Source organism: Saccopteryx leptura, chromosome 2 (genome assembly GCF_036850995.1).
Source record: "Saccopteryx leptura isolate mSacLep1 chromosome 2, mSacLep1_pri_phased_curated, whole genome shotgun sequence".
In the NCBI taxonomy this organism is placed as follows: Eukaryota; Metazoa; Chordata; class Mammalia; order Chiroptera; family Emballonuridae; genus Saccopteryx; species Saccopteryx leptura.
This window is the reverse complement of record NC_089504.1, coordinates 320,764,536-320,784,978: the sequence shown is the minus strand read 5'-3', so window position 1 is coordinate 320,784,978 and position 20,443 is coordinate 320,764,536. Positions and strand designations below refer to the sequence as shown.

The window sequence follows — 20,443 nt, the reverse complement described above, 5'->3', positions numbered from 1 at the left end:
GGGTTCCCTTTTCTCCAGATCTTCACCAACACTTATTATTTGACTTTTTGATGAAAGCCATTGTAACAACTAAAATTCCTTGTTGGTTTGATTTGCATTTCTCTGATATTTAGTGATGTTGATAATCCTTTCATGTGTCTGTTGGCCATCTCTATGTCCTTTGGAAAAAAATACTCAGATATTCTACCCATTTTTTTTTATTGAATCTGTTAGTTTTTTGTTACAGAGTTGTATGAACTCTTTATAAATTCTGCAAATATCTTCTCCCATTCAGTAGCTTGCCTCTTTATTTTGTTAATGGTTTCTTTTATTGTGCAGAAACTAATTAGTTTGATGTAGTCCCACTTGTTTATTTTTGTTTTTGTCGCTCTTGCCTTTGGAGTCAGATTCAAAAAATCATCACTAAGACAGATGTCAGGGAGCTTACCACCTATTGTTTATTTTAGTTTTATGGTTTCAGGTCTTACATTGAAGTGTTTATTTCTAGTTGATTTTTGTGCATGGTGTAAGATAGTGTAATCTATTGAAGAGACAGTAAATTTTTGCCTCCTCTCTCATAAGTGAATTGACCGTATATGTGTGGATTTATTTCTAGGTTCTCTATTCTGTTCCATTGATCTATATGTCTGCTTTTATGTTTTGGCACAATTTTAATCATTGCTTAATTCCTCCACAGTTTGGTTACTTTAAGTAGAAATAGGTTTTCTAACTGTTGTAAAGTATAAACCCTCTCTAAAAGGGGAATTAGTGTCATCAAGAAAAATAAAGGCACACTTGAAACTTATATAATGTATTAACCAACTCCAATAAATTTAATTAAAAAAAAAAGAAAGACCAAAATGTTCTAAAATATTAAGTGTAAGGTATTTTTCCCTGCTGAGAAGGAAGGAAGGGGCCAAAGCCACAAAGTGTGGAATAACAAAAGGCTTTATTGAGTACAGAGCACGCATCCCGCCCAGCAAGGTTCCCTGGCCCCTAGGAAAGATGGAGGCGAAGTCTCAAGTGGTGACCCGCATGGGTGATATTTAAAGGGTCCCTAGGGTGGTCGAGCTAATATGACGTGGTGAAATCTCACTGGCTGGCAGACGGTCGCTGTTTTCCAAAGGGTTCCTGGGAAGTTTCTTTTGGTGTGCTTGGTTGTGGGCGGTCCCAGCCAAAGTTCACGGGTCTGAGTTCCCCACGTGACCATCCCCCATTATCCACTGACCTTACATTAAGCACTTGGTTTTTTTACTGCATTCTGTAGCCTGCCTGCATATTTTTCACAGTTTAATTTACTATGATTTAATTAAATTATTTTTCTCCTAATTTCCCCCATGAAACTATAAGCTCCTAAGCATAGGGACTATGCCCATTTTTTCAGAAATGTATATGTAGCAGCTAACACAGTGTTAGACACAGAAAGGTCTCAGCAAATACTTATTTTAAAATTTATTTTTACTTTTAAATTTTCCTTTTTATTGAATTTATTGGGGTGACACTGGTTAACAAAATTATACAGGTTTCAGGTATACAATTCTACAATACATCATCTGTACACTGTATTGTGTGTTCGCCACCCCAAGTCAAGTCTCTGTCCATCACCCTCCCCACCACACCCTTTTCACCTCTCGAAGCCCTTCCTCCCCTGGCAATCACCACACTTTTGTCCATGTCCATGAATTTCTTTTCTCTTTTTTTAGTTTTTTTCATCACTACCCCTTCCACCTAGCCCCAGGAATTTTTAGTATGGCCTTCTCCAAGAACCTTTTCTCCTTTTCTTCCCTCCACTCTTCCAAGACAAATTTGTTTCTTTCTCTGCTTTCTAGCATCTTCCTTTAATTTAGAAAATACATCTTGTGCACATTGGCTTTTCTCTATTCTTATGTCATTGCTCCACTTTAAGTTGTTAATTGGTATAAGAGGTAATTTTTCATTTTGTACTAATTTTAAATATGAATTGCATTTTCCTTTTTAAAAAATAATTAATAGAATTCTTTCTTGGAGGAAAAAAGTGGGCATTACGTTTCATTTTCAAACCCAGTGTCCTTTGTCCTTAATATATTTTCTATAATTTTTTAAAATTAAAATACAAGTACAGAAAGGTATACAAATCATAATTATGGAGCTATAAAATTTTATGAAATGAACACAAGCATATAACACTACCTAAATAAAGTATAGAACATTACCAGCAATTCAACTTTCTCATACTTCTTCTGCATCATTATCCACTCCCTAAAAGCATAACCACTATTCTGATTGCCATTATCAATTTTTTCTTTTACCAGTTTTCAAACTTTACATAAATGAAATCATTTAGTATGTATTCTTTTGAATCTCCCTTCTTTGGTTCAATTGTATGTTTAAGAGATTCTCTTTTATTGCTCTCATATTTCATTGTATATCTACTGTTGGACATTTTTATTTTTGGTTATTATGAACAATTCTACAAATATTTGTTCCATACATTTTGATACACCTATGTATACCTCTCCTTTTAGTGGCTATCTGGTAGTGGATATGCTGAGTCATAAAGTTTTCAGTATGTTCAGCATAAAATTTTTTCCAGATTTGATGTTACCAATTTACATTCACACCAACATAGCAGTATTTAAGTGCTTTTTTACCCCATATTGTCAGGTGTGTGTGTGTGTGTGTGTGTGTGTGTGTGTGTGTGTGTGTTGTTCTGCACTACACATATGTAGTGATATCTCAGTGTAATTTTATTATTTCCCAATAATGTTGAAGAGCTTTTCATATGATTATTGGTCACTTAGATATCCTCTTGTAAATTCCTGTATAAATATTTTTCATTTTAAAATTGGATTTTCTTTATTTTTCTTATTCATTTGTACAGATTCTTTATACATTCTAGATACAAGCTCTTTCTTGGATATATGAATTAAAGATATCTTTTCCCACTCTATGGCTTGCTTTTTAAACATCTGAATAGTATCTTTAATGAACAGAAGTTTTTCACATTGTTACACTTCACTTTACCAATCTTTTATTTTATGGTTACTGCCTTTTGGGTCCTATTGAAGAAACTTTGCCTGGTTTTAGATCATGAAGATATTCTATTAGGTTATCTTCCAGAAAATATATTGGTTTACCTTTAATAATAAATCTATATTCTATCTGGAATTGATTTTTGTGTGTGATATGAGGTAGGAACAGGTTTATTTTTTATTCATATCATATTAATCCATCACCAATTATTGAAAATAACCAGTCTGTTACCAAAATATTGCAGTGGCACCATGTTTCTAAATAAGTAAGTATAGGTTTGTATCTAGATTCTTCATTCTGTTCCATTGGTCTCTTTATTTATGCTATGTCAGTTGAAGTCTGTCTTAATTACTTTAGCATTATATTGAATCTTGATGTTAAGTAATAGAAGTCTTTCTTCAAGTTTTCTTTAGTATTCCTGGATCTTTCATTTCCATGTAAATTTTAGAATCCTTTAGTTTTTATGATGCTGTATTTCTCATTCAGTGTTCTTGGGAGCAAAGCCTAATATATAAACACACTTCTCACAAATAGCCAAAATAAAACAAAGAACTGTACATTTAAATAATTTTATTAAGTATAATGTATGGATGCTATATGACTTATTTTGTGTAATATATCACAGTGATTTTTTTAATACCCTACGAGCCATCTTGTTTAGTTTATTATATTCCTAATTTATCATTATTAAAGAAGTCACAGCAGAATTCCACTCAAAGAAAGTACTACCTTTGTTTAGGGAGGGGGTGTTCCTTAATCGGGCTTGTTTGCTTATGATGACACCCTCTTCACATTGCTTGGACGGTCATGGATGAATCGAAAAAATAGGTAAAATATTGGTATGAGGATTTAAGAGAACTTTTAAGAGTTTGAGCAAATACCATGGATAGGGAGAAAATAGAGAGTGATCCCCAGCATCTTGGTGAAAAACTAGAGTCAAGAATGATAGTATAACTTAGGGGTTAAGAGCTTGAGTTCTAGATCCAGATGGCCTGGTTTAGCCACTTACTAGCCATATGAATTTGGGAAGGTTACTTACCTCTTCTGTGCTTCACTTTCCATATTTATGAACTGGGGATAAGAGTGCCTGCCTCTAGGGTGGTTGTGATAATTAAATGAGTTAACACATATAAAATATTTAGAAACAGTACCTGGCATAAAGTTAATACAGATATGTGCTTTTATTGTAATTAACAAAAGATAATCTGTGAAAAACCTGAGATGTATCATAGTTTTAGTTTTATTTAACTTTTGTGCCTTAATATGATCCCCCATCTTTGACACATGCAATACAACCCTCATAAAGTCCTGTCTATCCTTCACCATAGGACTAAGGTTGAACACTGAAAAGATTATAGCAGAATACAATGGTGTAGAAACAGGCCCATATTCAAGAAGAATAATCCCAAAGACTAAAAATGCATCATTGTAAGTCAGAAATTAAAAGTCATTCTAAGAATCCTCAGAAATAACAGGTTGGACACTTGTTTTCCTACTGACTGTGTGTAATTTTAGAGTACCAAACTCTGGCAAATACTAGCATAACTAAGTGATCAAAGTTAACAGAGCAATACTTTTGTGATATTTCTGCCAAAAATGCATGACCTAAATCAAATCAAGAGGTAACATGAGATAAATTCTAATTGAGGAGCATTGTGCAAAACAACTGACCTAGAATCTTCAAAAGTGTCAATGTCATGAAAGTTAAGAAAAAACTGAAAAACTGTTCCAGATCAAAAGAAATAAAAGAGAACTGGGAACTAAATGCATTGTATAATCCTGAATTGTTGGATCCTTTTGCTAGAAAGGGCATTACTGGGACAAATGTGAAAATTTAAATGGGTCTGTGAATGAGGTCATAATAATGTAAAATGTGAGTTTCCTGATTTCTGTGCTACTGTGGCTATGTAAGAAAATGTCCTTGTTTATAGGAAATACATACTATTAGGGATGATGGGACATCATGTCAGTACTTTTCAAATCGTTAAGGAAAAAAATATTCTTTGTATTATTTTTGAAACTTTTTGTAAGTTTGAACTAATTTCAAAATAAGAAAGAATATTTACCCAAAACTGTAAGGGGGGAAAAAGAATCTGAATAAAGGTGGTAATTGTGGCCAGGAACTAGACCCAAAGGTGAGGACAGTATTAGAAAGATAACTGCCAAACTTTTTCTGTTCAGTAAGTTAGGAAAACATTTTCTCCAACTCATTTCAAGTAAGTAAATAGAGGATAATCTGAGTAGACTGTATATCAGTTATAATATGTAAATGTGGGAAAATAAGGTTCTAGGTAAAGACCCTGTTATTTTGGATTTAGAATATAAAAACAAAGGAAATGACCAAACTAAATGTGATAATAATTGCAGAAATTGGCTTTTATTTTGAAAGATTCATGTTTTAATGTCTTCCTGTTTTAGGTGATGCTGAACAGGAACTTGGTCCCCCTCCATCTGTAGATGAGGCAGCAAACACACTCATGACACGTCTGGGTTTCCTCCTTGGAGAGAAAGTCACGGAAGTTCAGCCAGGTGACCAATACAACATGGAAGTGCAGGATGAAAATCAGGTAAACTACTTGTCACCAATTCTGTGAAACATGGGATGAATCAACCTATTATTTCAGGAAAGGAAAAATGTTACAAGGTAAGAGAGAGAGTGTGTGTGTGTGTGTGGGGGGGGGGTGTAGAGAAGAATAATCCCAATTGCTGAATGCCTTTTGAGGCCAGGAAATACCACTTAATTTTCTACAGTCACTGATTTTGTTCAGTTTATGAAACATCTTTTAGTTTCATTCTTAACTTTAAGAAGCCACGTTAAAGTTTTGATTCATTTATTGAATGAATGAGAAAAAATAATGAGCAAATAAGCCAAAAAGCAAAATTGACATATATATGTTTAAGCTTCCTCACAACCCAATGTGGTAGGGTTCATTTATATTCTAACTTTTAGATATAAAAAAAATGGAGCCCTGGCCAGTTTGCTCAGTGGTAGAGCATCAGCCCCGCTTGTGAATGTCCCAGGTTCAATTCCTGGTCAAGGCACACAGGAAAAGTGACCATCTGCTTCACCACTCTCCCCCCACACACAACCATGGCTCAATTGGCTCACCCTGCATGCTGAGGATGGCTCTATGGTCTACCTCAGGCATTAAAAATAGCTCAGTTTCTGAGTAACAGAGTGACACCCTCAATGGGCAGAGCCTTGCCCCATAGGGGGCTTGCCAGTTGGATCCTGGTCAGGGCACATGTGGGAATCTGTCTCTCTGTCTCCCCTGCTCTCACTTAATTAAGAAAATAAAAATGAAAATAGAGCTTTTTTAAAAATGGAAATGCATAAATAAAAATTATAAAATTTGAAAAAAAATGGAAATACACTGCCAGAAAGTAGTTTAATAATATTTAAATCCAGGCAGTCTGCTTTTGTAACCCATGTTCTTAATAGCGATATTACACTATTCCAGTGTAATATGAAATAACAACACCTGACAAGATTGAGAGAATCAAGTTAAATCATGAATATGAAAATACCTTTGTGAGCTGTAAAATGTGATATAAATAGAAGGTATAAAATAATATGCAATAAGTATATAAATATATGTGGGAACTGTATGATTTGAGGGAAATTACTTCATAACATTCATACTTTTTCACCTTTTTTTTTTTTTTTGTATTTTTCTGAAGCTGGAAATGGGGAGAGACAGTCAGACAGACTCCCGCATGCGCCCGACCGGGATCCACCCGGCACGCCTACCAGGGGCGGACTCTCTGCCCACCAGGGGGCGATGCTCTGCCCCTCCGGGGCGTCGCTCTGCCACGACCAGAGCCATTCTAGCGCCTGGGGCAGAGGCCAAGGAGCCATCCCCAGCGCCTGGGCCATCTTTGCTCCAATGGAGCCTTGGCTGCGGGAGGGGAAGAGAGAGACAGAGAGGAAGGGAGGGGTGGAGAAGCAAATGGGCGCTTCTCCTATGTGCCCTGGCCGGGAATCGAACCCGGGTCCCCCGCACGCCAGGCCGACGCTCTACCGCTGAGCCAACCGGCCAGGGCTCACATTTCTTAACTGAGATAAATAATAATAGGTCTCATACTTAGTTGATAAAGGATTAAATGAAATAACTTTTTTTTAACTGTAAAGCATTAAACAAATGTAAAGTATTAGTAATAAAGCTAAATGATAGCCTTCTTGGAGTATAGTATACCATAAAACTATCATGGAACCAGAAGAAAGAAGCTCTGTTGATCATCAGAAATTCTAGTCTTAGGAAGATTACTAAAAACTAGGAGGTCATGTTCATTTGGTGACTTTCTTCTGAGCCAAACAAAGTACTCATGAAAATAAATTGCTTATATTTCATGCACATGGAAAGGAAAAAAAGCTGGGTAGCAATACTTTATCTGACAAAATAGACTTTAAAACAAAGGCTATAGCTTTTGCAAGAGACAAAGAAGGATACTGCATAACGGTAAAGGTAGCAATCTGACAAGAGGATATCACTCTGTAAACATTTATGCACCCAACATAGGAGCACTTAAATATATACAACAAATCTTGATGTACATAAAGGGAAAGACTGATAGTAAAACAGTCGTAGGAGGAGATTTTAACACCCCACTGATAGCAATGGATAGACCTTCCAGACAGAAAATCAACAAACAGTGGCCTTAAATGACACACTAGATTAAATTGATTTAATTGATATTTTCAGAGCATTTCACCCCAAAGCAGCAGAATATACATTCTTTTCAAGCACACGGAACATTTTCTAAGAGAGACCACGTTAGGACAATAAATTTAAGAAGAATGAAACCATATCAAGCATTCTTCTGTGACCATAATGGAGTGAAACTAGAACTCAATCACAAGAAGAAACTGAAATCACCAAGACATGAGGCTAAATAATGTATTACTGCCAATGAATGGTTTAATAATGAGATCAAGGAAAAATCAAAAGATACCTGGAAACAAATGAAAATGAGAACACAACAACTCAAAAATCTATGGGAAACAGCAAAAGCAGTCCTAAGAGGGAATTCATAACATTATAGGCCTATCTTAAGAAACAAGAAAAACCTCAGATTAAACAATCTAACTTTACACCTAAAGGAACTTGAAAAAAAAAACAAGAAACAAAGCCCATTGTGAACAGAAGGAAAGAAATAATAAAGATCAGAGCAGAAATAAATGAAATGGACTCTTAAAAAAAAAAAGACAAAAGATCAGTGAAACCAAAAGCTGGTTATTTGAAAAGATAAACAAAATTGACAAGCCTTTAACCAGAATCATCAAGAAAAAAAGAGAGAGGACCCAAATAAATTCAATCAGAGATAAAAGAGGAAAAGTAACAACTGACATCAAAGAAAGACAAAGGATTGTAAGAAAATATTACATGATTCCATTTCTGGAAATTTATCTGAAGAAACCCAAAATACTAAGTTGAAACAATATATGTACACCTATGTTCTTTGCAGCGTTATTTACAATATCCCAAGTGTTCATTAATAGATGAGTGGATACAAAAGCTGTGGTACATTTACACGGTGGAATACAACTCAGCCAGAAAAAAGGAAATCTTATCTTTTGTGACAGCATGAATAGACATGGAGAGCATTATGCTAAGTGAAATAAGCTAGCAGAGAAAGACAAATATATGATTTCAGTCATATGTGTAATCTAATGTACAAAATGAACTTACAAGCAAAATAGAGACAAACTCATACATGGAAAGCAAGCTGACAGCTGTTAGTGGGGGTTGGGGGAGGGATTGAGTAAAGCAGAAAATACTAAAAAAAAAAAAACTTGTTACTGAAAATTTCTTAGGCAGAAAAACTGGCCAGTCTTCGCTCGTTTTGTTTTACCTTAAGTGTGGAACACAGAATCTTTTATCGTATAAAGCAAAAACAAATAGAACCTAATAAATGTAAAAGCTGCATATAGATTTTCTTTTTTTATTCCCATCCAATATTATATTTTACCATAAGATATGATTTACTTTAAAAATTGATGTTTATCTTATTTATTTTTTATTCTAATTTTTCAGACCTCAGCAATTACCCAGCAGATAAGTCCCTGTTCCACCTTGACTAGCAGCACTGCCTCCCCACCAGCCAGTAGCCCCTGCTCTACCCTCCCACCAGTCAGTACAAATGCAACAGCCAAGGATTGCAGCTACGGGGCTGTCACTAGTCCAACCTCCACCCTAGAAAGCAGAGATAGTGGCATTATTGGTGAGTTGGTTTATATGTTAATCATTTTATGTCTTTGTTTTTCTTTTTAAAAAAATTATACAAGCTTACAGTTTTCAAAAAATCTGCTTTTCAGTTGTTGAGATATATCTCTAAAATATGTTTCTTTTTAATGATGCTGGAGAGAGAAAATAAAGATAGCTATTTTTATTTCTCCCTGCTTAACCACTTTTTTAAAGGTATTACCTATAAATGAAGGGGTGGATAGAAAAAGTTTTTTTCTACTTCTTCCTGTAAATTTACATGTATCTACCAAAAGAAGTGGTTCCAAAAAAGCTCCTTCCTCACTACACTAGTGGGGTTTACAGAGGTTCTCAGTTCTTATACTTACTGCTCGTTGTATACATGTTCAGGGGAGTCATACAAATGAAGGTGAGGTAAGTTTGGGGAAATGAAGAATCCTTTTCTAATGAGAAGGAGCAAGGACTATTCTGGGCTTCATTTTTGAAAAACAAGCGAACTATGTAATAACAGGTTTGGTTTATGCAAATATATAGCACAGTAGGGGTGCAAAATGAAATCAGTGTTCTTCTTACATTAGGAAAACTAGATGTCTTTCTTGTCTTTGCTTTTATCTACCATGACCATAAAATGCCTTTCCTTACTATAAAACATTTTTTAATTTTTTAATTTTATTTAGAAAATTAACTTTAACAGGGTGACATTGATCAATAAGAGTACATAGGTTTCAAGTAAACATTTCTATAGCATTTGAACTGTTGATTATGTTGTATATACCCATCACCCAAAGTCAAATCATTTTCTGTCACCTTATATTTGTCCTTTTTTACACCCTTTTCCCAACCCCCTTCTTATTATAAAATTTAGTATTTGAATAATTTAATAGGGTCCATGGGCCACTGAATTATTCTGTCTTTGTGCCACAAATTAACTTAATTGCTGACAACTTTCCACCATCAATCAGGACTTTCATAATTTTGTTTGATAGATCTTGTATTTTTGAAAAATATTTTTAACATCATTGTATTCATTTTTTAATACTGTAGTTCTAATTTTTAATTTGTCAAACAAATAGTATATCTCTGTGAAAGCTTCTGTTCAAAATTTGTAAACTAGTACTGTCATCCTTGATACTATTCCAACTAAACTTACAGAATCTTGATGTTTTATTTTATATTGTTTTGTTTTGTTTTTATTTAAGGGAGGGAAAGAGAGAGACACTGATTTGTTATTCCACTTATTCATGCATTTATTGGTTGATTCTTGTTTGTGCCCTGACTGGGGATCAAGCCCAAAACCTTGGCATATCAGGATGATGCTCTAACTAACTCAGCTACCTGACCAGGGCTGGAGCTTGATGTTTCAGTTACTAGTCACCAATAAGCATGTTATTATTTATAAATTATTTGAAGTATTGAAAATAATGAAATCCATTGCTACCTTCTCAAAGCTGAAGGAATAATATCATTTCTACACAAACTGCTCTAGGAAGTTAAAATGAACAGAAAACTTTATGAGGCCAACATTACCCTGAGACCAAACTAGACAAAGACATTACATGCTAAGTAAACTAAATCAATGTTTGCAATGAACATAGACCTAAAAGTCCTTAACAGAATTCTAACATATTGAATCCAGCAATATATAAAAGGAATAATAGGGACATTTAAAAAGGAACTCTTGACTAAGTGGGTGGAGGTGGGGACCACTGGCATTTTGAGAAGCCTAATGGCGACTGCCCACATTGATGGAGTGGACAGGAAGGTGTTGCCATGCAACTGGGCTCCCTAATATCAGTGAGGATACAGAGACCAGTTGGCAGCATGTAATTCTCAGATGCAAGGAAGGCATATGACCATGTAAACTGTTAAACTGGAAGGCAACAGGAGTGTCTTCCTTTGTAATCCATCCTCTTCCCTGTTATTTCAAAGCCTGGAACTCCATTTAAATTTCCAAAGACAAAACCTCACTAAAAAGAATCATGGAAATTACCTCATAAACTTAGCTCTCTTCTTTTAACAATAGGTATATTTAAAATGTAGGAAGAAAATATGAACTAACATATAAAAATTCTCCTGGCCCTGGCCGGATAGCTCGGTTGGTTAGAGCATCTTCCCAAAGTGCAGAGATTACTGTTTTGTTCCCCAGTGAAGGCATATACAGGAATAGATTGCTGTTACTGTCTCTCTCTCTCCCTTCCTCTCTTGGTAAAATCAATAAATAAACATTTAAAAACAGCAACAACAACAACAAAAAACTCTCCTAGGATGACACTTTATTTTTGTTCTATAATTATTGCTAAGATTTTTATAATCTAGATTTTAATGTATTGAGTCCTTCCATTTCTACAATAGAGTTGATGGAAATTTTCCTGTTTATAATTAGTGGTAAGACTCAGTCAAGTTCTAGAAGCCTTTTCAATTTTTGATTTCATTAAGGCAGTGGTTGGCAAACTGTGGCTCATGAGCCACATGCTGCTCTTTGGCCCCTTGAATGTGGCTCTTCCACAAAATACCACGTGCAGGTGCTACTTCGATAAGGAATATTATACCTACCTATATAGTTTAAGTTTAAAAAATTTGGCTCTCAAAATAAATTTCAATCATTGTAATGTTGATATTTGGCTCTGTTGACTGATGAGTTTGCCGACCACTGCTTAAGGGACTAGGTAGGATTAGAGCTACCATTAAGTATGCAAACAAGAAGGCCCTGTATTACTGCCTTATTTGGACAGATTCTTTCTCCTCTATGAGATTCTCCTTAGGAACTGTTTCTTTTTTCTAATTCTCTGTTACATATCAAGGCCCAGAAAATAAATTTAAATGAAGTAAAATATAGAATAAGAAGAGTATAAATATAAAGATCTTTTTGAGACCTTAGTTGTCCAGTAATTCATGACAATTATATGAAATTCTGATGAAAGTCTAAAATTTTTAGCATTGATAGGCTGTCTCAGTCCTTTAGCATTGATATATGAATTGGCTTGATTTATTTAACAGATTTTTTTTTTTTTTGTATTTTTCTGAAGCTGGAAATAAGGAGGCAGTCAGACAGACTCCCGCATGTGCCCGACCGGGATCCACCCGGCATGCCCACCAGGGGGCGATGCTCTGCCCATCCGGGGCGTCGCTCTGTCGCGACCAGAGCCACTCTAGCTCCTGGGGCAGAGGCCAAGGAGCCATCCCCAGCGCCCAGGCCATCTTTTGCTCCAATGGAGCCTCGGCTGTGGGAGGGGAAGAGAGAGACAGAGAGGAAGGAGAGGGGGAGGGGTGGAGAAGCAGATGGGCACCTCTCCTGTGTGCCCTGGCCGGGAATCGAACCCGGGACTTCCGCACGCCAGGCCGACGCTCTACCACTGAGCAAACCAGCCAGGGCCTATTTAAAATAAGAGATGCGAGACAATATGTGAGAGATACGAATATTTTGGTTTCAGTTATTTAAATTTCACGTTGGAAATGACGAAGATCATCAGTAACTTTAAAAATAATACTAATATTATAATAGTAAACAGATTAATCTCCTGTTTTTAATTTGTTTTATTTTTTTTCTAGCTACGTTAACAAGCTATTCTGAAAATATAGAACGCACAAAATACGTTGGGGAAAGCTGTAAAGAATTAGGATCTGGAGGAAACCTAAAACCGTGGCAGTCTCAAAAATCCAGCATGGATTCCTGTTTATACCGAGTGGATGAAAACATGACAGCTTCCACCTATAGTCTGAATAAGATCCCAGAGAGGAATTTGGAAACAGTTTTATCACAATCAGTACAGTCTATTCCTCTGTATCTTATGCCACGACCAAATTCAGTAGCAGGTAAGGTTTTTTATTTTTAAAACAATGACCATTTTACTGGTGTATATATTGAAATGAAAGTAAATTCTGCTCTAATGGTATTTAAATTTTCCATTCATCTTCTTTGACTGAGGTGCTCTTTTATGTTTGGGTGATATACATGTGTATATCTTTTCAAACGTAGGGGAAGGCTTATGTTCCTCAAGTGATTGTTTTGTTCTCCCAAAATACATAAAAACACATAAAGTCAAAAACAGAACCTATAAAGTATATTGTTGAACTTCTAAAAATCTTCTTTTCTCACATCACAAGTTTTTGAAAAGATTTCATTTTGAGGTTTTAAAGTTTTAAAATATATATATTTAATTGAAGTATATTTCAGTAGAATTTTTATCATCAGAAATCATCCTTTATAGTTTGAGGACAGGCAGGCAGGAGCTTAACTTCCCCATTCTAAGAGCTCACTATCTTCACAATATCCTGGCTGTCTTATCATAGAAGAATCACCAGGAGCCTACATTGCTAAAGAATGACTCATAGCCGGACCTGGCGGTGATGCAGTGGATAGAGCATCAGACTGGGATGTGGAGGACCCAGGTTTGAGACCCCAAGGTCGCCAGCTTCAGCGTGGGCCCATCTGGTTTGAGCAGAGCTCACCAGCTTGGACCCAAGCTCGCTGGCTTGAGCAAGGGGTTACTCAGTCTGCTGAGCCCCACGGTTAAGGCACATATGAGAAAGCAATCAATAAACAACTAAGGTGTCACAATGAAAAACTGATGATTGATGCTTCTCATCTCTCTCCATTCCTGTCTATCTATCCCTCTCTCTCTGACTCTCTCTCTGTTAAAAAAAAAAAAAAGAATGACTCATAAACACCACTAGCAGTCTCAGTCATAACAGAGTGGTTCAGAAATTAAAGTGGCTGGAGTATGGAGCCATTATTCTTAAGCAGCTATTTAGAATGGATGTTTAAGGATATATAGTTTTTAATAACAGGTTATATATATTTTTATTTTTTTTAAGATTTTATTTATTTTAGAGAGAAGATCAAGAGAGAGAGAAGGAGGGAGGAGCAGGAAGCATCAAGTCCCATATGTGCCTTGACCAGGCAAGCCCAGGGTTTCCTACTGGAGACCTCAGTGTTCCAGGTTGACATTTTATCCACTATGCCACCACAGGCCAGGCATTAAGGATATTTTTTATACAGCTAAGTTACTATTTATAATTCAGACCAGGAGCTTTTGCAAAATAGTTGGGAATTCTGTCATTTTCAAAATGCATCATTTGAACTTTGTCAATACTACCAAATCAAAGTTACATCTGTCTTTCTTACTTGCCTTATGAATGCCTGGATAGGTTTATTTCAGTGATGCAAGATGATAAATTATTATAGTAGCACTTATTGTAGTCAAGTGCTCTTATTTCCCAGGTGTGATTATGTTATGTAGGTGATGGTGTAATGTTTCTTGCTTTTCTCATTTCCCTTTATACTTTTTCTAAACCATTGCTCGCTCTTCTGTACTCTGGAAAACTGTCAGCATCTGTGATTATGTAGAGAATGGCTCATCTGGAAGATTAGTAACTCAGAAGATTTAATTATTAATTTTTTAACATTATTTACTTTTACATAATGATAGGATGTTCTCTCACTTAGGTCTTTTTAAAATATGTTGATCTTAACCATGATGTCAGATTAGAATCCCAGGATGCTGTAACTTATGAGAAAGACATGTAAGGTGAAAAACCCAACAGGATTTGCACAAATGAAAGAATATGTTATTATAAAGATATATACAAATGATTATAGCACATCTATTTGTAATAGCCAAAAATTGTGAACATCTCAAATGCCCATCAACAGATGAATGGAAAAACAAATTATAGTATATATTATGTATTTTTTTGCAACAGATACTACCTAGCAACAAAAAGAAATGAACTATTGGTACTGCAACAACACATATGAATCTCAAAGTACTATAGTTATGCTTAGCAAAATTTTGAAGCCAGATTAGAAAGAAAAAGTACATACTGCCTGACCGCATGGTAGCACAGTGGATAGAGCATCGACCTGGGACACTGAGGACTGAGGTTTGAAACCCTGAAGTCGCTGCGTTGATTGCAGACTCACCAGCTTGAGTGTGGGATATGACCCCACAGTCACTGGCTTGAGCCCAAAGGTCTCTGGCTTGAAGCCTAAGGTCACTGGCTTGAGCAAGGGGTCACTGGCTCAGCTAGAGCCTCCTCCACCCCCGTCAAGGCATGTATGAGAAGCAATAACTAAGAGTGCTGCAGCTATAAGTTGATGATTCTTATCTCTCTCCCTTCCTGACTGTTCCTGTCTCTCTCACACTAAAAATAAAAGAGTACATGCTATATAATTCCATTTATATAAAATCCTAGAAAACACAAATATTCTAGGTGATACCTGCACTAACCCTCTTTGGATTATTCTGTGGGAATTGGGGCTCAGAGAACTGGCACAAATGTTGACCCTGGAAAACTGGAGGCAGACAACACCAAGCATAGACTCAACCAGCTCTACAAACAAAACACCCAAAACACAGACATAATGAGAAGACAAATAAGTGCAATCCAAATGAAACCACAAGAGCAGCCTGACCTGTGGTGACGCAGTGGATAAAGTGTCAACCTGGAAACACTGAGGTTGCCGGTTCAAAACCCTGGGCTTGCCTGGTCAAGGCACATATGGGAGTTGATGCTTTCTGCTCCTCCCCCCTTCTCTCTCTCCCCTCTCTATAATGAATAAATAAAATCTTTATTTAAAAAAAACCCCACAAGAAAAACCTTCAGGAGATGAACTGAGTGATATGGAAATAACAAAACTTCCAGATGCAGAGTTCAAAATAATGATTGTAAGGATGCTTAAGGATCTTAGAACAACAGTGGATGGTCATTATGAACACCTAAATAAAAAAATAGCAAGTATAAAAAAGGATATTGAAATATTAAAAAAGAATCAGTCGGAGATGACAAATACAATATCAGAAATGAAGACCACAATGGAAGGAATTAAAAACAGGATGGATAGAGCTGAGGATTGAATCAGCGAGTTGGAGGACAACTGGAATGAAGGCAAGAAAGCAGAGAAGAAAAAAAGAAAAAGAGACTCAAAAAGTCTGAGGAAACTCTTAGAGAGCTCTGTGACAACATGAAGAGAAATAACATCCGTATCATAGGGGTTCCTGAAGAAGAAGAGAAAGAACAAGGGATAGAGACTTTGTTCAATCATATCATAGCCGAAAACTTCCCTAAATTAATGCAGGAGAAACTCTCACAAGTTCAAGAAGCACGGAGAACTCCATTAAAGAGAAACCCAAAGAAACCTACACCAAGACATATCATAATTAAAATACCAAAGCTAAGTGATAAAGAGAAAATATTAAAAGCTGCAAGAGAAAAAAAAGCTATCACCTACAAAGGAGCCCCTATAAGGATGACATCTGACTTCTCAACAGAAACACTTGAAGCCAGAAGGGAATGGCAAGAAATATTCAAAGTAATGGAGAACAAGAACCTACAACCGGCCCTGGCCGGTTGGCTCAGCGGTAAGCGTCGGCCTGGCATGCAGGAGTCCCGGGTTCAATTCCTGGCCAGGGCACACAGGAGAGGCGCCCATCTGCTTCTCCACCCCTCTCCTTCCTCTCTGTCTCTCTCTTCCCCTCCCGCAGCCAAGGCTCCATTGGAGCAAAGATGGCCCCGGGCACTGAGGATGGCTCTGTGGCCTCTGCCTCAGGTGCTGGAATGGCTCTGGATGCAACAGAGCGACACCCCAGAGGTGCAGAGCATCGCCCCCTGGTGGGCATGCTGGGTGGATCCCGGTCGGGCGCATGCAGGAGTCTGTCTGATTGCCTCCCGTTTCCAGCTTCGGAAAAATGAAAAAAAAAAAAAAAAAAAAAAAGAACCTACAACCAAGACTACTTTATCCAGCAAGGCTATCAATTAAAATTGAAGGAGAAATAAAAAGCTTCCCAGACAAAAAAAAAAAAAACTCAAGGAATTCATTACAACCAAAGCAATGCTTCAGGAAATGTTAAGGGGCCTGTTGTAAACAGATCAAAGTGGGAAAAGAATATAGCAAAAGAGGAATACAGCTTTAAAGAATAAAATGGCAATAAACAACTACATATCAATAACCTTAAATGTAAATGGATTAAATGATCCAATCAAAAGACACAGGTTAGCTGCATGGATAAGAAAACAAGACCCGTACATATGCTGTCTACAAGAGACACATCTTAAAACAGAAGATGCACATAGACTGAACGTAAAAGGATGGAAAAAAAACATTTCATGCAAATGGAAATGAAAAAAAAGCTGGGGTAGCAATACTTATATCAGACAAAATGGACTTTAAAACAAAGAATGTAGTAAGAGATAAAGAAAGCCACTACATAATGATAAAGGGAGTAATCCAACAGGAAGATATAACTATTATAAATGTCTATGCACCTAATATAGGAGTACCTACATATATAAAGCAGACTTTGATGGATATAAAGGGCGAGATCAACAGCAATACTATAATAGTAGGGGATTTCAATACCCCACTAACATCACTAGATAAATCCTCAAGAAAGAAAATTAACAAAGAAACAGCAGATTTAAAGGACACAATAGATCAACTGGATTTAATAGATATCTTCCGAACCTTTCACCCTAGAGCAGCAGAATATACATTCTTTTCAAGTGCTCATGGTACATTCTCTAGGATAGACCACATGTTAGGGCACAAAAGTGGTCTCAACAAATTTAAGAAGATTGAAATCATATCAAGCACTTTCTCTGATCACAATGGCATGAAACTAGAAATGAACCACAACAGAAAAGCTCAAAAACTCTCAAACACATGGAAACTAAATAGCAGGTTGTTAAATAATGAATGGATTAAGAATGAGATCAAAGAAGAAATTAAAAAATTCCTAGAAACAAATGACAATGAGCATACAACAACTCAAAATCTATGGGACACAGCAAAAGCAGTACTGAGAAGGAAGTTCATAGCACTACAGGCACAGTTTAAGAAACTAGAAAAAGCTCAAATAAACAACTTAACCCTGCATCTAAAAGAACTAGAAAAAGAACAGCAAGTAAAGCCCAAATGTAGTAGAAGGAAGGAAATAATAAAGATCAGAGCAGAAATAAATGACATAGAGGCTAAAGAAACAATACAGAGAATCAATGAAACTAGGAGCTGGTTCTTTGAAAAAGTAAACAAGATCGATGAACCTTTAACTAGACTCACCAAGAAAAAAAGAGAGAGGACTCAAATAAGTAAAATTAGAAATGAGAGTGGAGAAATAACAACTGACACAACAGAAATACAAAATATTGTAAGAAAATACTATGAAGAACTGTATACCAAAAAGCTAGACAACCTAGATGAAATGGACAAATTCCTTGAAACATACAATCTTCCAAAAATCAATCTGGAAGAATCAGAAAACCTAAACAGACCGATTACACCAAATGAGATTGAAACAGTTATCAAAAACTCCCAACAAAGAAAAGTCTGGGGCCTGATGGCTTCACAACTGAATTCTACCAAATATTCAAAGAAGAACTAACTCCTATCCTTCTCAAGCTATTTCAAAAAATTCAAGAGGAAGGAAGACTTCCAAGCTCCTTTTATGAGGTGAACATAATTCTAATTCCAAAACCAGGCAAAGACAACACAAAGAAAAAAAATTATAGGCCAATATCCCTGATGCGTATAGATGCTAAAATCCTCAACAAAATATTAGCAAACTGGATCCAACAATATATGGAAAAATATCATACACCATGATCAAGTGGGATTTATTTGGGGAAGGCAAGGCTGGTACAATATTCGCAAATCAATCAATGTGATTCATCACATAAACAAAAGGAAGGAGAAAAACCACATAGATAATTTCAATAGATGCAGAAAAAGCATTTGATAAAATCCACTTGTTCATGATCAAAACTCTCAGCAAAGTGGAAATACAGGGAACATACCTCAACATGATAAAAGCCATCTATGACAAACCCACAGCCAACATCATACTCAATGGGCAAAAATTAAAACAATCCCCCTAAGATCAGGAACAAGACAGGGGTGCCCCCTTTCACCACTCTTATTCAACATAGTCCTGGAAGGCCTAGCCACAGCAATCAGACAAGAAGAAGAAATAAAAGGCATTCAAATTGGAAAAGAAGAAGTAAAACTATCATTATTTGCAGATGATATGATATTGTATATAGAAAACCCTAAAGTCTCAGTCAAAAAACTACTGGACCTGATAAATGAATTCAGCAAAGTGGCAGGATATAAAATTAATACTCAGAAATCAGAGGCATTTTTATATGCCAACAATGAACAGTCGGAAAGAGAAATTAAGGAAACATCCCCTTCACTATTACAACCAAAAAAATAGAAGTACCTAGGAGTAAATTTAACCAAGGAGACTAAAGACTTGTACTTGGAAAATTATAAAACATTGATAAAAGAAATCAAGGAAGATACAAACAAGTGGAAGCATATACCATACTCATGGTTAGGAAGCATAAACATCATTAAAATGTCTGTATTACCCAAAGCAACCTATAAATTCAATGCAATACCAATTAAAATACCAATGACATACTTCAAAGATATAGATCATATATTCTAAAAATTTATATGGAACCAAAAAAGAACACGAATAGCCTCAGCAATCTTAAAAAAGAAGCATAAAGTGGAAGGTATCACACTTCCTGATATCAGGTTATACTACAAGGCCATTGTACTCAAAACAGCCTGGTACTGGCATAAGAACAGGCATATAGATCAATGGAACAGAACAGAGAACCCAGAAATAAACCCACAGCTCTATGGACAACTGATATTTGACAAAGGAGGTAAGAAAATACAATGGAGTAAAAGACAGCCTCTTTAACAAATGGTGTTGGGAAAATTGGACAGCTACCTGCAAAAAAAATGAAACTAAACCACCAACATACACCATTCACAAAAATAAACTCAAAATGGATAAAAAACTTAAATGAAGTCGTGAAACCATAAGCATCTTAGAAGAAAACATAGGCAGTAAGCTCTCCAACATCTCTTGGAGCAATATATTTGCTGATTTATCTCTACAGGGAAGTAAAATAAAAGATAGGATAAACAAATGGGACTATATCAAACTAAAAAGCTTTTGCACAGCTAAAGACAATAAGAACAGAATAAAAAGACAAACTACACAATGGGAGAACATATTTGACAATACATCTAATAAGGGGTTAATAAGCAAAATTTATAAAGAACTTGTAAATCTCAACACCAGGAAGACCAATCCAATCAAAAAATGGGAAAAAGAAATGAATAGACACTTCTCCCAAGAGGACATACAGATGGCCAATAGGCATATGAAAAAAATGCTCAACATCACTAATCATTAGAGAAATGCAAATTAAAACCACAATGAAATATCACC

At 36.0% G+C, this 20,443-nt stretch overlaps 1 protein-coding gene across 7 annotated transcripts in view; it reads left to right on the top strand.

The window, feature by feature from the left end:
• Nucleotides 1-20,443, top strand: part of TANC2 (tetratricopeptide repeat, ankyrin repeat and coiled-coil containing 2) — a 372,265-nt gene that overhangs the window by 206,566 nt on the left and 145,256 nt on the right. For all 7 annotated transcript variants that reach the window (XM_066363072.1, XM_066363071.1, XM_066363070.1 and 4 more), the window contains 3 exons: nt 5,410-5,558; nt 9,027-9,213; nt 12,744-13,007. In XM_066363072.1, coding sequence (XP_066219169.1) covers nt 5,410-5,558; nt 9,027-9,213; nt 12,744-13,007 — 600 coding nt within the window. The remainder of the gene's footprint in view (nt 1-5,409; nt 5,559-9,026; nt 9,214-12,743; nt 13,008-20,443) is intronic.